The 14,655-nt window shown below is 43.4% G+C and overlaps 1 protein-coding gene across 1 annotated transcript in view; it reads right to left on the bottom strand.

Annotated features, from left to right (window-relative positions):
* Nucleotides 1–3,662: 3,662 nt before the first annotated feature.
* The window catches only part of LOC149447807 (thiol S-methyltransferase TMT1A-like), a 37,339-nt gene continuing 26,346 nt past the window's right edge, over nucleotides 3,663–14,655 (bottom strand). Inside the window, exon 2 of the mRNA XM_089652041.1 lies at nucleotides 3,663–4,834. Coding sequence (XP_089508167.1) covers nucleotides 4,595–4,834 — 240 coding nt within the window. The 3' untranslated portion in view covers nucleotides 3,663–4,594. The remainder of the gene's footprint in view (nucleotides 4,835–14,655) is intronic.

Genomic DNA, 14,655 nt, shown 5'->3' on the forward strand with positions numbered 1-14,655 from the left:
TTACACTGCATACATTTTTACAGAATAGTCAGGTTTGTTAGAGGAGTATACAGTCACTAAACAAATCTTGGAACATGATCTGGGATTGTCTTTTCTACGCATACCTCTGTGCACTTGGATACAACAGTCAATGGGGTAGGTTCATCTTCCTCCTTGCTCTTTGTTGTATACTGGAGTCTCTGTTGCCCAAGGGGCTGGACCTGGATCCAGTGCCAAGGTATGCTTTTCACTACTGCACTCTCTGCATTTTATATTGACCTTATAGTCTTTAGCAATGTGTTTGGTGGATGTACAACATCTGAAACATCATTTTCTTTCAGGTATGTTTTACGTTCATAAATGTGCTTGCTTCTGAATCCACTACACTTTGAAAGTGCGTGTGTTTTTTTATGAATTGGACATGAACTGTTTAGGTCCATGGACTTCTTTTCAGTTGTTAAGATGTAAAGCTGCATCAGTGGCTGACACCTCTGTCTTTCTGACTGACACTGATAGTCTCTTGCCATGCTTTACTCCTATATTCTCTGTGTTTGCTGACATCTGGTTACTGTATGTCGAGAATATAAAGCTTGGGTCATTTCTAGTCTTTGCTTGGTTGACGATAAACTTGGTGAAGAACCTGAATGGTGGGAAGGAGACACAATGATATTCCTTGTACTTAGAGCCTTGAGAAATCCACTTATTTTGCAGACTGTATGGGAGCTTTTCAATTATTGGTTTAATCCCATGTGCTGTGTCTAGGTATTGCAATCCTGGTAAGTGGCTTTCGGTCTTGGCTGCATTGATTTCCAACAACATGTTACCAAGTTCTCTTAACTTTAGTTTGTCTTTGTTCGATATTTTAGGGAAGTCTTCCAGTTTCTTCAACAAAGCGTTCTCAATAGCTTCAGGGCTGCTATAACAGTCCTCTAATCTCTGCCACACTATTGTAACCCTAGCAGCTGGATCTTGAATGTGTATAGACCTGATTCTCTTGACCTGTCAAGATAACTCTTGTCCGAGCCACTTTGTCAGAAGGTGTAGCTCCTCTCTAGCCATAAGACATGAGATCTCTGATGCCTTGGAAACATGTCTTCCATGCCCAATAGTTCTCATCAAATGTAGCCCAGTGATCACTAATTCTTGCCAAATGAGGTGCTTTGCTAGGTCAGTTGTCCCTGAGAATACTAACAGGTCATTTCTGAATAAGGATACATGATAACCCATGTCCTGTGGTAGATGCTGAAGGTTAACATTGTCTTTTCTTGAACATGTACCCTTGGTACTGGGACAGCACCAATGTTCAAAGTGGGAGACAGTACAGACATACCTGGAGAGGGCTTTCAGTATGTCAAGTCAGGAAACCATGGGAATATGTTGGAAACAGGCTTGATAGAAGCATACTCTGTCGTAACTTGGTCCAGAGCACGGTTCTGTACATTTTCCTGAGTCCTTTTCACTGAATCATGAGTTGCTATTTCCACATGATCTTGGAGCTGGACTCCTTCTGAACCAATCTCAGTTTTGTATAGCACAGTCTCTGCTGATGCTGCTGCCCTTTGAGTCTGCAACACACACAATAACTTCTAGCTTTGCTTTCTGCCTAAAGGAGGTGGCTTCTAACTTGGTTTTGTGCCTTTATAACTTGGAGAGGATGTCCCTGAGATGTGTGCAAACCTGGAACAGTCATCGACAACCCATTTTCAATGCCCTGGCTGAGAGAAAAAGGTTCTCACCCAAGATTTGACGCTATATTGCCCTGTCCATCGTCCCTTTGATGCGGTGCAGTTGTCCTGTCCCCTTAGCAGAAAACCACCGCCAGAGCAGAATGTTTCCACCACCATGTTTGACAGTTGGGATGGTGTTCCTGGGGTCATAGGCAGCATTCCTCCTAATCCAAACACGGGGAGTTGAGTTGATGCCAAAGAGCTAGATTTTGGTCTCCTCTGACCACAACACTTTGAACCAGTCCTCCTCTGCATCATTCAGATGTTCAGTGGCAAACTTCAGATGGGCCTGGACATGTGCTTTCTTGAGCAGAGGGCCTTTATCATGATCCTTGATACAGCGAACCACTGCTAAAAATGACTTTATCTACTACTCATGATACATTAGTGTAATAGTCAAAGGTAAGAATGCTCCTTACACTTGTGGTCATTGGGAAGAATTACCCCCTTACAGATAGCTAAAAAGATCAATGGTGTCAGTGGGAACTTATCTGAGAGGCAACAATTGCTCAAGGAACCCCTGCCAACCTCTGGAGTTACCTTAGTTGAGAAACCCTGGTCTAGAAGCTGGAAATCACTGTAGTATACACTATAGTATACACCACTACTCCACTGTTTTTCAGGAACCATGCAGAATGGTTGCCCTCCTGCATTGTGAACATAGGAGGTCACCCTGCCAAGACAGGTGTACAGAATTCTGTGAATGGATGAGGTGCACAGGCAGGGAATTATGCTACGCTCTTCACCTTATCTAATCAAAGAATGCTTTGTAAGCTGGGCCAATGTAACTATGTAAACATTTCCATACCTGGAATCCTTTTTTCCTTCCTTGATTTTCTGCTCTACATCAAGTGAGAACTGCACTAAACACTGTTTGCATCTAAACTTACTACCTAAGAAAATCCAACTGCAGCTCTCCTGCAGCTTTGGCATACCCCTCATCTTTGCCCCACCTAGTTTCAGCAGTCTGCAGCAGAGAGGAGGACAGAACTCCTCTACTAAATCCTGTGCCTCTCTGTGCAGCCACAGCACCCCTTTGTCTCTGCCTCTCCTGGTCTCAGCATTGAGCAGTTTCCAGGAGCTGCCTTCTGCTCTCCTCTTGTCCTCCTCCAGACCCTGCACTTTCTGCTTTCCATACCTGCACCCAGCTTTTTCCTGGCAGCAGCACAAGGTAAGGGAGGTGACTTGGATGTAAGGGAGGGTAGGGAACACTTTACTTCTGATGGTGGAGGTACTGTGGACATCTACTTTTAATTATTATCAGAATAATGAAATTCTACGCCAATTGAAAAGGAGGGTCTCACACTGCTGGTATTACTCTCAGGAAACTTTATTGAAGACTGCTCAGAAAGAACACCTTGTCAGAACCATGTTCTATCTGAGCAGTCTCAAATAAAGTTTCTTGTATGCGACCATCCTTTATGGACTTGCATCAACTGCTACAGGAGTGTGAGTGGGCACGTGTGCGTTGGGAATGTGATTAGGACCAGTGATCTGGCTCACTCCCCAGTGGTTGGTTTCCCAGAGCAACCAGAACCAAATGTGTTACAGAGACCCACAGCCTCATAATGGGGTTTGGGAGAGCTCACAGAGTTAAATGAGAGCACACATGAAGTCCACGCTAGTGCTTGGCAGGACCCCATAATGTCACTGGAAGTTAGGTGGCAGTGGTACACTGGACAGGTGGAGAGGGCATGGGCTCAGTAATGTCCCTCTTAAATGTGAACTTAATAGCAAGATGTGCAGGGACATGGGGCAATACAATCACAAACGGACTCTGTAATTTACTGGTGGAAAAGGCATTAATGAGCGTGATCACACATCCATAGGTACCCCATGTGCATGGGTGAGTGACCCCCACCCACAACCTGGCGAGTTCACCTCCTAGCATGGTGTAGTTGGAGAGGCTCACTGGGCCCCCACATGTGCACATCTAAAGAAACAACAAAAATGATCTTAAAGTTGCACAACAACTGTTTATTTTAGGTGTCTGGTTTAGAAAATTTGTATATTTAACTGTTTCCAGGGACAAATGCTCAAAACATATTTGTTTATTTGCTATACTCCAAAAAGATCCTTAATGCACAACTTCAGGCAAAACTTTTTTTTTGTTTCAGATAGACTTGGAAAAGGTAAATACCTTCTATTACTGTCCATGACCCCATTGGGGAGATTTTATCTCACTTCATTTCCCTCTGACAGCAAGATAAGAAACAAGGTTAGAAGTCACCAGCGGTCAGGAAAGGAAGTCAGAGACAGAAATAATAAGCTAACATAAATGTTAACACTTCCCAATTTTATTAAAAACATATACTTTGTTGCAGTTTGTTCCCTCATTGGAGAGATTTTCCATCACTTCCTGTCTCATCTGGATGGGAGAGAAAATCTCAATGGGGAACCGGAGCGTAATGTAAACTTAACAGGGCTTCTATGGCTTCCCCTCTTTACCTTTTTATGAAGGGCTCATTCACTTTTAAGTTTTAAAAGGCACATGTTTGCAAATGTATTGGCACACATTTATGTGCATAACAGTGTGTTTTAACGTTTACTTTGTCATAATAAAACACAAGAAAAAAAGCATCTAAATGCGTATGAAAACATACTACATCCAACTAAAACACATATAAAACAAGTGAAAGTGAAAAAACATACAAGGTGATGCGTGTATTTCTGCAATGTAATAGTGTAAATGGGCATAAAGAAGAGGTCATTTTTGTATCCAGTTTATGCATATCCTTTCTGAATGCAGAGCGCTGTATAAAGCTCTTAACTGACTTCCATCGATCTGCAATGCAAGTACAATATGTCTACACATTTATTCATGTGGATTGGTTTTACAAATAAGGGAACCTGCCTAACATTCCATTAAAAACCTGCATTATATGATTTTATTTGACAGCATATCCAATAATATGAGGGTTAATAAGTTTCAAAGATGTAGGGGCATTTATATGGCGCAGTTTCAGGTCTGAGAAGTTGGCATCTTCTAGGTCCTTCCATGTGGTCTTCTTTATGCTACAGCCATCAAAAATCAGCTTCCAGGATGGATTCATGACCTTCTGGAAAAAACTTGTCCAGCTGGACTCATCTGTGGAGGCCACGTGTTCAATGAAGTAGAAAGCTCCACCCTGGAAAATGAGAGGTGAGATTATATTTATATGAATGTAGAAATGTTGACCCGACACATTGCAATCATCCTGTTTTGTTTTATTCACATTAACCCCTTTATAACAGATGGTAAAACAAATCTTAACACCTGAACAGTTTTGAAGCTTTGACATGTGTTAGTAAACCTCAATGTAGCACCTGGTTAGCATAGGATGCTAGGTAAATTTAACTTTGGTGCCTTCTGTAATCAAGGGAGTAGTGATTGTAGTGATTGTCTGTTCTGTCAGTGTCTACAGGCTGGGTTTGATTGCTTCCCCCTGCCTCTGGAAGAAGTTTCCAGAAGTTAGGCTGCGATTTTGTGTGTTTTCATACAGCTTTTTTTAGGCATTTTTGAGCATTTTTTTATTAGCTAAATAACCATCTGTTGCATCATTTGTTGATAGGTTTTCAACTTTTTTAGATTTTCCATCAGCTTTTATTCAGTTTTTTTTAATTTTTATTCTTTTTTTATTCTTTTGTTAGGGTAAGGGGTTAGAGTTAAGGTTAGGTTAGTGTTAGGATTGGGGGTTAAGGTTGGGATTAGGGGGTAAGGGATTGGGTTAGGGGTTAATATTTTATTTATTTTCTTCTTATTTATTCTTTTTTTTGTTAGGGTGAGAGTGAAAATAATAATAAATGTATAAATGAATGTAAAATAAATACAGAATAAATGCTAATAATCATAAATAAATACAATAAATTAACAGTACAGTATTTAATAATAAATAATAACCCCTAACTTTAACCCCCTAATTTCTTTAAAAAATTCCTATAATAATAATAATTATTATTACTGATTTATATAATTTTTTTTATTTTTTCATCTGAGCAGAAAATCATGCAAAAACGTGACAAAACATGTGAAACCGCGCGAACCGCTCATTTCCATTACTTTCTGTGGGAATACAAAAGCACCAAAAATGTGCTATTGAACTACAAAAAAGCTCAAGGACTTGTTTGAACTTTTTTTTTCTTTTGTTCGGGTAAGGGGTTAGGGTTAAGGTTAGATAGTGTTAGGATTAGGGGTTGGGGGTTAAGGTTGGGATTAGGGGGTAAGGGATTGGGTTAGGGGTTAATATTTTATTGTCTTCTTATTTATTTATTCTTTTTTTTTTTTGTTAGGGTGAGAGTGATAATAATAATATTAAATGTATAAATTAATGTAAAATAAATACAGAATAAATACTAATAATCATAAATAAATACAATAAATTAACAGTACAGTATTTAATAATAAATAAATAATAACCCCTAACTTTAACTCCCTAATTTCATAAAAAAATTACTATTATTATTATTATTATTATTACTGATTTATATAATGTTTTTTATTTTTTCATCTGAGCAGAAAATCACGCAAAAACGTGACAAAACATGTGAAACCGCGCAAACCGATCATTTCCATTACTTTCTGTGGGAATACAAAAGCGCCAAAAATGTGCACATCTGCCCAATTTGAACTTCAAAAAAGCTCAAGGACTTGTTTGAACTTCAGGTGTTTGGCTTCAGGTAAATTGGTATGGAGATGTGAACCATTTCCATTGGGAATAATTGATTTTTGCTCTTCAAGCGTTTGGAGCTTCGAGCTTCTGGCTACAAAATGTTCAGATGTGAATGGAGCCTTAGGGCGGGAGATTCAAATCAACCAGCTTGAATATATATTAGGCTCCGATCAATAACTGTGTCAAGTGTCCAGAAGGGGATCAGAGTGCAGATAAATATTCTGAGACACAGGAGAGCAAGGTTCCTTCTCCCCATAAACAATCCAGAGGTGCAGGGGCTGTTGCTGCCAGGCAGCCCATAGACTGAACAGTTGCTCTAGGAGACCTCAGAGGTGCTAGGATTAAAGGCTAAATGGACTTTGCTCAGAGCTGACTGCAGAACCACACCACAAGGGATCCGGTCCTGAGAGGCACTACCCCACACACTGGGTTGAGGCAACTGTCCTGGGGATGTGTGAGTAGTGAACTTAAGTTTGTCCCTGAGACTGTGTGCTGGGCTCTGCACTGGGTACTGATAGTTGTGCACTGGTGCAGGGTAACCAGATGCCCAAAGACCTGCCCCATGGTCTTCAGCTGTGGGGCCTTGGACTTGTTCCCTCTTAGCCACTACTGCTACTGGTAAAAAGACTGTCCTCTGCTGTCCTCTGTTCATTATCTGCCACTGAGCATTTTGAACTATCCCATGCCCCCAAAAGCCCACCTGTTACAAGTTTTATCAGCAATAAATCCTAAAAAGACAACCCCCAGACTGTTTATTGGAGCCATAGTGAATGTACTGTTGCTTGGATGCCCGGTAGCCTCTGTGTGGGGCGTAGCTCTACATATCAACTACTTAGTGTATCCAGATGAATTATAACTTATTTATTCAGGACACATTGGACTTACATTTGGTGGTAAGTTATCATTGATTTCTCCTATTTTTTTTTTAATCAAATGAAAACTGGCACAAAAAAGTTATATATATATATATATATATATATATATATATATATATTGACAGTAAGCAGGTAAAATCACCTGGTTGCGTCCAGGATGGAAGATACATTTGTCTGAGATTTAGGCTCTATGTGGATTTGTTCCACTAGGGGGAAGTGCTGAGCCTTCAGCAGTGAGGTAATGAGCCAAGCTGAAGGTAGTGGACTCATTAGGGCCTCTATAAAACTTCCCAGCCGCTTAGGGAGATGCGTTAACCTAGAATCAGTTCTGTGCCTGAGTAGACTGGGGAGCCTCATACCTCTCTGTGCGGTGAGACAAACGCCTGTGTGGCTAGCCTCAAATTAACAGGGAGATAGGGACTGGGTGTAGCACAAGGCTGCAAGGGAAGCATTTTTGTATAGTAAGTGGCCAAGTTGGCAAGGATTTATTTTCATGTTTCTTTTTGTTTTGATGTTTTTTCTTATGTAAGTAGTGTGAATAAACAGCACCTTTGTTTTTTTACCAAAAGTGCTGTTTTGCTGTGCCTGTTTTGTGTTGTGAACTCACCCAGGGGGTCACACACACCCGCTGCCAAGAAAACCCCATTACACATGGTGGAGGACCACAGGCAGTTCGTGGTAAATAAAGGCCAGCATGGAGGAGATAAGACAGTTGTCTCTAGCAAATGCCAATCAACAACAGGCAAATGCCAATCAACAACAGACTATTGCAGCCGAGCAGCAAGCCCTGGAACAAGCGGAGGCCCACCATAGGGAATTGCTGGCGCAGCAGGACTAGAGACACCAGCAACAAATTGAGGTCGTCATGAAGCAGCTCCAGCAGAGGCAGCAAACTGAGGCTGGGAGTGATTCCGGTAATACACCATCATTTTGTGTGGGACGTTTATTGCCAAAAATGACTGGAGAGGATGATCCTGAGGTGTTTTTAACCACATTTGAATGGACTGCTTAAAGGGAAAAGTGGCCTAGGGAGCAGTGGGCTAGACTGATGGTCCCTTTATTAGCTGGTGAGTCACAGAAAGTTTATTATGACCTGGAGCCTGACCAAGCAAAAGACTATGATGTGCTGAAAGCAGAAATATTGGCACGATTGAGTGTTACCCTCGCAGACCGGGCTCAGCATGTGCATAATTGGACTTTTCGGCTTGGGAAACCTCCCAGGTTGCAGATGTATGATCTCATTCACCTGAGCAGGAAATGGCTGCAGCCAGAGACTTTGACCGCACCAAAAATTGTGGAACGTGTCGTTCTGGATCGGTTCCTGATATCTCTTCCTAATGCCATTCAAAGGTAGGTCAGCCATGAAAACCCAGAGACAGCAGACAAGCTTGTGGATCTAGTTGAGAGGTACTTGGCTACGGAAAACCTGACCTCCTCTTCCAGAGACTCACGAACTTTCCACCCTAAGACCAGACCATCCCCAGTAGCAGGTAAGATGATACTAAGGGGTGAGGGTGGAGAGAGTGAGAGGGTGGGAGTCCTAGCCAATTTTTGGCAAGAGCGGCCTTGAAGGTCAAGGCCGCAAGAGGCAGCGAAAAAGGTTATTTGCTACCACTGCTGGCAAGAGGGACATATTGCAGCCAATTGCTCAGTTGTGGATGAGCCAATACAATATGACTTTCTAAGGGACAGATGTTGTCAGGAATGGACTTGCCAGTAATGGTGGGACCCACCTGCCTTGTGGGCTGCAGTACCAGGGCTGGCCAGCGGGTGCTCCCGGCAATCATACTCAATCCTGCAGCCAGCCAAACACCTGAAGTTGATCATGCAGATGTATTTAAGGGATGGCCAGACCTGCAGTCTCTGCCTTGGTGTGTGTTTTTTCCTGGGCCCTGTATCTTGTTCCTGCATTCCTGTTCCTGTCTGACTGATTCGTTGCTGACCCTGCCTGATCCGGACCTCTGCTGACTTCTCCTGTTTCATCCCTGGCTTGTGACCCCGACCATTCTCTGCCTGACCCCCTGTACCTACCTGCCCAATTGTTATTGACCCGGCCTGCCTGACGACGCTTGCATTGTATGTACTGTTATCTGTGGGTGGTTTGGTTCGTTTGCACTGTGTTATGTTTTAGTATTGCACTGCGTTTATGTTTGTATTGTTAGTCTTTAATAAATTATATTGTTTATAACTTATCTGAAGCCTGCGTTTCCCTGCGTCAGTCACATACCTCTGGTCACACCCCGGAGCCCTGACAGATGTCAGTCGCTGTTTGCGACAGTCGCATGCACTGCCAGCCGGGGAACCAAGAAATGTAAAATGTCTATTAATGGAAGTAATGTTGTTGTGTTGCTGGATTCTGGTAGCCTGGTAACATTGATAAAAGAGGAATTAGTCACTACAGAGGTCTCTAGGCATAAAAAAGTGGCTGTTATTTGTGTGCATGGGGACACCAGAGTATCCAGTGGCGACCATGTCTTTTGGGATCCAAAGGTAACCTGTCTCATCAGGTAGGGTTGTGCCTCACTTTCCACATGATGCCATTGTGGGGAGGGATTTTCCAAAATTCTGGGAACTCTGGGATTGTCCTGACCCCCCTACTGTCTCCCCTTCAGACCAGGGAGGTGAATGCCAGGAATCCTCTGAGTGTGGTGAAGACTCTCCCGAGTTCCCCTTGTCGGTATTAGCAGGGGAGACTCAAGGAACTAGGGAGGAGCCTACCTCTTCAGACGAAAACATGCCGGCTGTTGAGTTTTCTGCCTTAGAGGTTCATAGGGAAAATTTGGCACCGAACAGTTAAAAGACCCCACACTGATAAAAAGCATGGGAAAATGTGGTAAAAAATAGATGGCGAACTAGTGAACCCAGATAATACTTGCGCTTATCCGTACTTCCTTGTGGAAAGGGATCTACTATATCAAGTCGCTCAGGGGGTGGAAGAAACCATTGAGCAACTGGTGGTGCCCAGACCTTACAGGAAGTGGGTGCTGGAGTTGGCCCATGGACACATCCTTGGAGGTCATTTGGGTGCAGAGAAAACACGGGAGAGAGTATTGCAGAAGTTCTATTGGCCTGGGGTCATTAAGGAGATAGAAAATTACTGTTCCTCTTGCCCTGTGTGTCAGAAGTTGGCCCCTATGCCCCATTTCTGTAGTCCATTCGTACCTCTTCCCATCATTGAGGTCCCTTTTGAGAGGATTGCAATGGATTTGGTAGGTTCGTTAGTGAAGTCCACTAGGGGTATCAGTACATGTTGGTTATATGCTACTATGCCACCTGCTATCCAGAGGCGATTCCTCTCCGAAATGCCAAGACGATAGCTAAGGAGCTATTTCTTGTTTTCAGCTGAATTGGTATTTCAAAGGAACTGCTTACCAGGGAACCCCCTTTATGTCCCGGGTGATGAAAGAGCTGTAGAAGTTGTTCAAAGTAAAACAATTGCGCACCTCTGTCTATCATCCCCAAACAGACGGGTTGGTTGAAAGGTTCAACAAAACCCTGAAACAAATGTTAAGAAAGGTGGATAAAGATGGAAAGGGTTGGGATTATCTAATACCCTATTTGATGTTTGCCATCCGGGAAGTACCCCAGTCCTCTATGGGTTTTTCACCTTTGGAGTTGCTCTATGGGAGATACCCAAGAGGGCTGTTGGACATTGGCAAGGAAACTTGGGAAAGTGAGTTCTCCCCACCGGAGTGTGATTGAGCACGTCGCCCAAATGCAAGACAGAATTGCACAGGTAATGCCGATCGTAAAAGAACATTTGGCCCAAGTGCTGTTAGCGCAGCAGAGGGTGTACAATTAGGGGGGCCCAGACCCAGTCATTTGCCCAGGGAGATAGAGTACTAGTGCTAATCCCTACAGTTGAAAGCAAATTCCTGGCCAAATGGCATGGCCGATATGAGGTGATTGAAAGAGTTAGCGAGGTGAACTACAGGGTCAGACAACCCAGAAGGCGAAAACCTGAACAGATATATTACATTAATCGGTTGAAGCCCTGGAGGGATAGGGAATCTCTAGTTGCAGAGGCTTTGTCACCAGTGCAATCTAACTGCTTGGTTCCTGAGGTTGGAATAGCAGTCACTCTATCTAAAACTCAACAGGAAGTTAAAGAGTTTGTGCTCTGCAACACAGAAGTTTTTTCTGAGCTGCAGGGACAAACCGGGGTGGAGCATGACATTATCACCCCGCCGGGTGAAAGGGTAAAACTAAAACCCTATAGAATCCCAGAGGCCCGTCGCAAGGCAATACGTGGGGAAGTGCAGAGATTGCTGGATTTGGGGGTGACAAAGGAGTCCCAGAGGGACTGGTCCAGCCCCATAGTGTTGGTGCCCAAACTGGATGGGAGTTGGCGATTTTGTAACGACTTTCGACAGTTAAATAAAGTTACAAAATTTGACACCTACCCTATGCCTTGGATAGATGAATTTAATCAACCGACTGGGAGCAGCTCGGTACATGGCAACTAATTAGATGTATATCCTCCTTATACCCTCAAAAAGTTAATACTTTCCACCCTAGAAAGTGTTAAATATATAAAAAAACCTTTTTGTGATACGATAAATTCCCAAATTAAATTCAAAATCCTAAATATAGCAAATAATATAATATAGATACACCAAATAGATGGTGTATCTATATTATATTTGCTATATTTAGGATTTTGAATTTAATTTGGGTACATGACAACGCTTGATTTGACCAAAGGATATTGGCAGATTCCCCTAGCTGAGTCAGCAAAGGAGAAGACTGCATTTGTAACCCCAAAAGGGTCATTCCAGTATAGACGAATGCCGTTCGGGTTACAGAATGCACCGGCCACCTTTCAGCTAAAAATAGATCAGATTCTTCACCCCCATCAGAAGTATGCTGCAGTTTACCTGGACGATGTGATTGTCCATAGCACAGATTGGGCCTCACATTTGCCAAAAGTTCAAGCTGTATTGGATTCGATATGGAAAGCTGGGTTTACGGCCAACCCAAAGAAGTGTACTATTGGACAGGAAGAGGCCAGGTACCTTGGGTACACTATTGGGAGAGGAGTAATAAAATCCCAAATCAACAAAGTTGAAGCGATACAGAGTTGGCCACGTCCAAACAACAAGAAACCTTTCTAGGAACTGCTGGCTACTATTGGCGATTCATTCCCCATTTTGCTTCTCTGGCAGTGCCCCTAACCAACTTGACCAAAGGAAAGGAGTCAGTCATGGTTACGTGGTTCCCAGAGGCTGAAGCAGCATTTCAGTCTTTAAAAAGGGCCTTATTTAGCCAGCCAGTTCTATACTCACCGGACTTCTCAAAAGACTTTGTGGTCCAGATGGATGCATCCTATGTTGGCTTAGGAGCAGTGTTGTCCCAGGTTTGGAAGGGGGAGGAGCACCCGGTAATCTACCTCAGCAGAAAGCTAAAATCTCACGAGGAAAATTACGCCACAATTGAGAAGGAGTGCTTAGCGGTAAAGTGGGCCCTAGATTCCCTTCGGTACTATCTGCTAGGCATACATTTTGACCTGATCACGGATCACTCTCCCTTAAAGTGGATGGCTCAAAATAAAGAGACCAATAGAAGGGTAAATAGGTGGTTCCTGGCCCTGCAAGAATTCCACTTCACTGTAAAGCATCGCCCTGGGGTTCAGATTGGGGAATGTGGATGCTTTATCCTGCCTGACTACTTTTGTTACAACCCCAAGGTTGAAACAAGAGGGGGGGGTATGTGACAGTAGGCAGGTAAAATCACCTGGTTACATCCAGGATGGAAGATACATTTGTCTGAGATTTAGGCTCTATGTAGAATTGTTCCACTAGGGGGAAGTGCTGAGCCTTCAGTAGTGAGGTAATGAGCCCAGCTGAAGGTAGTGGGCTCATTAGGGCCTCAGTAAAACTTCCCAGCCTGCTTAGGGAGATGTGCCAACCTGGAACCAGTTCTGTGCCTGAGTAGACTGGGGAGCATCATACCTGTCTGTGTGGCTAGCCTCAAATTAACAGGGAGATAGGGACTGAGTGTAGCACAAGGCTGCACCTAGTTGATAGTAAGGAAAGCATTTTTGTATAGTAAGTGGCCAAGTTGGCAAGGATTTATTTTCATGTTTCTTTTTGTTTTGATGTTTTTTTCCTATGTAAGTAGTGTAAATAAACCACACCTTTGTTTTTTCACCAAAACGTCTGTTTTGCTGTGCCTTTGCAGGGGGTCACACACACCCGCTGCCAAGAAAATCCTGTTACAATATATATACACACTTTGCTCAAAAAAATTAAAGGAACACTTTGAAAACACATCAGATCTCAATGGGGAAAATATCATGCTGGATATCTATACTGATATGTACTGGGAAATGTGTTACGAACGTAAGGATGGCTCATCGTTTGATGCAAATAAAAATGATCAACCTACAGAGGACTGAATTCAAAGGCAAAAATCCCCCAAAAATCAAAGTGAAAAAATTATGCAGCAGGCTCATGTATTTTGCTGAAATTTCATTGCAGCAACTCAAAATAGTACTGAGTAGTTTGTATGGCCCTCATGTGCTCATATGCATGTCTGACAATGCTCCTAATGAGACGGCGGATGGTGTCCTGTGGTATTTCCTCCCAGATCTGGACCATGGCATCACTGAGCTCCTGGACAGTCTGCAACTTGACGGCGTCGGATGGACCGAAACATGACATCACAGAGGTGTTCTATTGGATTTAGATCAGGTGAACATGGAGGCCATGCAATGGTATCAATTTCTTCATCCTCCAGGATCTGCCTGCATACTCTCACCACATGAGGCCGGGCATTGTCGTGTACCAGGAGGAACGCAGGACCTACTGCACCAGTGTAGGGTCTGACAATGGGTCCAAGGATTTCATCTCGACACCTAATGGCAGTTAGGATGTCATTGTTTAACCTGCAGAGGTCTGTGCATCCCTCTAAGGATATACCTCCCCAGACCATTCTGACCCACAACCAAAACTGTCATGCTGAATGATGTTACAAGCAGCATAACATTCTCCACGGCTTCTCCAGACCTTTTCACCTCTGTCACATGTGCTCAGGGTGAACCTGCTCTCATCTATGAAAAGCACTGGGCACCAGTGGCGGACCTGCCAATTCTGATGTTCAATGGCAAATGCCAATCAAATGCTATGGTGCCCGGCAGTGAGCACAGGCCCCACTAGAGGACGTCAGGCATTCAGGCCACCCTCATGAAGTCTGTTTCTGATTGTTTGGTCAGAGACATTCACACCAGTGGCTTGCTGGAGGTCAGTTTATAGGGCTCTGGCAGTGCTCATCCTGTTCCTCCTTGTACAAAGGAGCAGATACCGGTCCTGCTGATAAGTTAAGGACCTTCTAAGGCCCTGTTCAGCTCTCCTATAGTAACTTCCTGTCTCCTGGAATCTTCTCCATGCTGTTGACACTGTGCTGGGAGACACAGAAAACCTTCCG

This window comes from Staurois parvus, unplaced genomic scaffold (assembly GCF_062004578.1).
Source record: "Staurois parvus isolate SC_StPar_1 unplaced genomic scaffold, SC_StPar_1.0 ptg000669l, whole genome shotgun sequence".
Lineage (NCBI taxonomy): Eukaryota > Metazoa > Chordata > Amphibia > Anura > Ranidae > Staurois > Staurois parvus.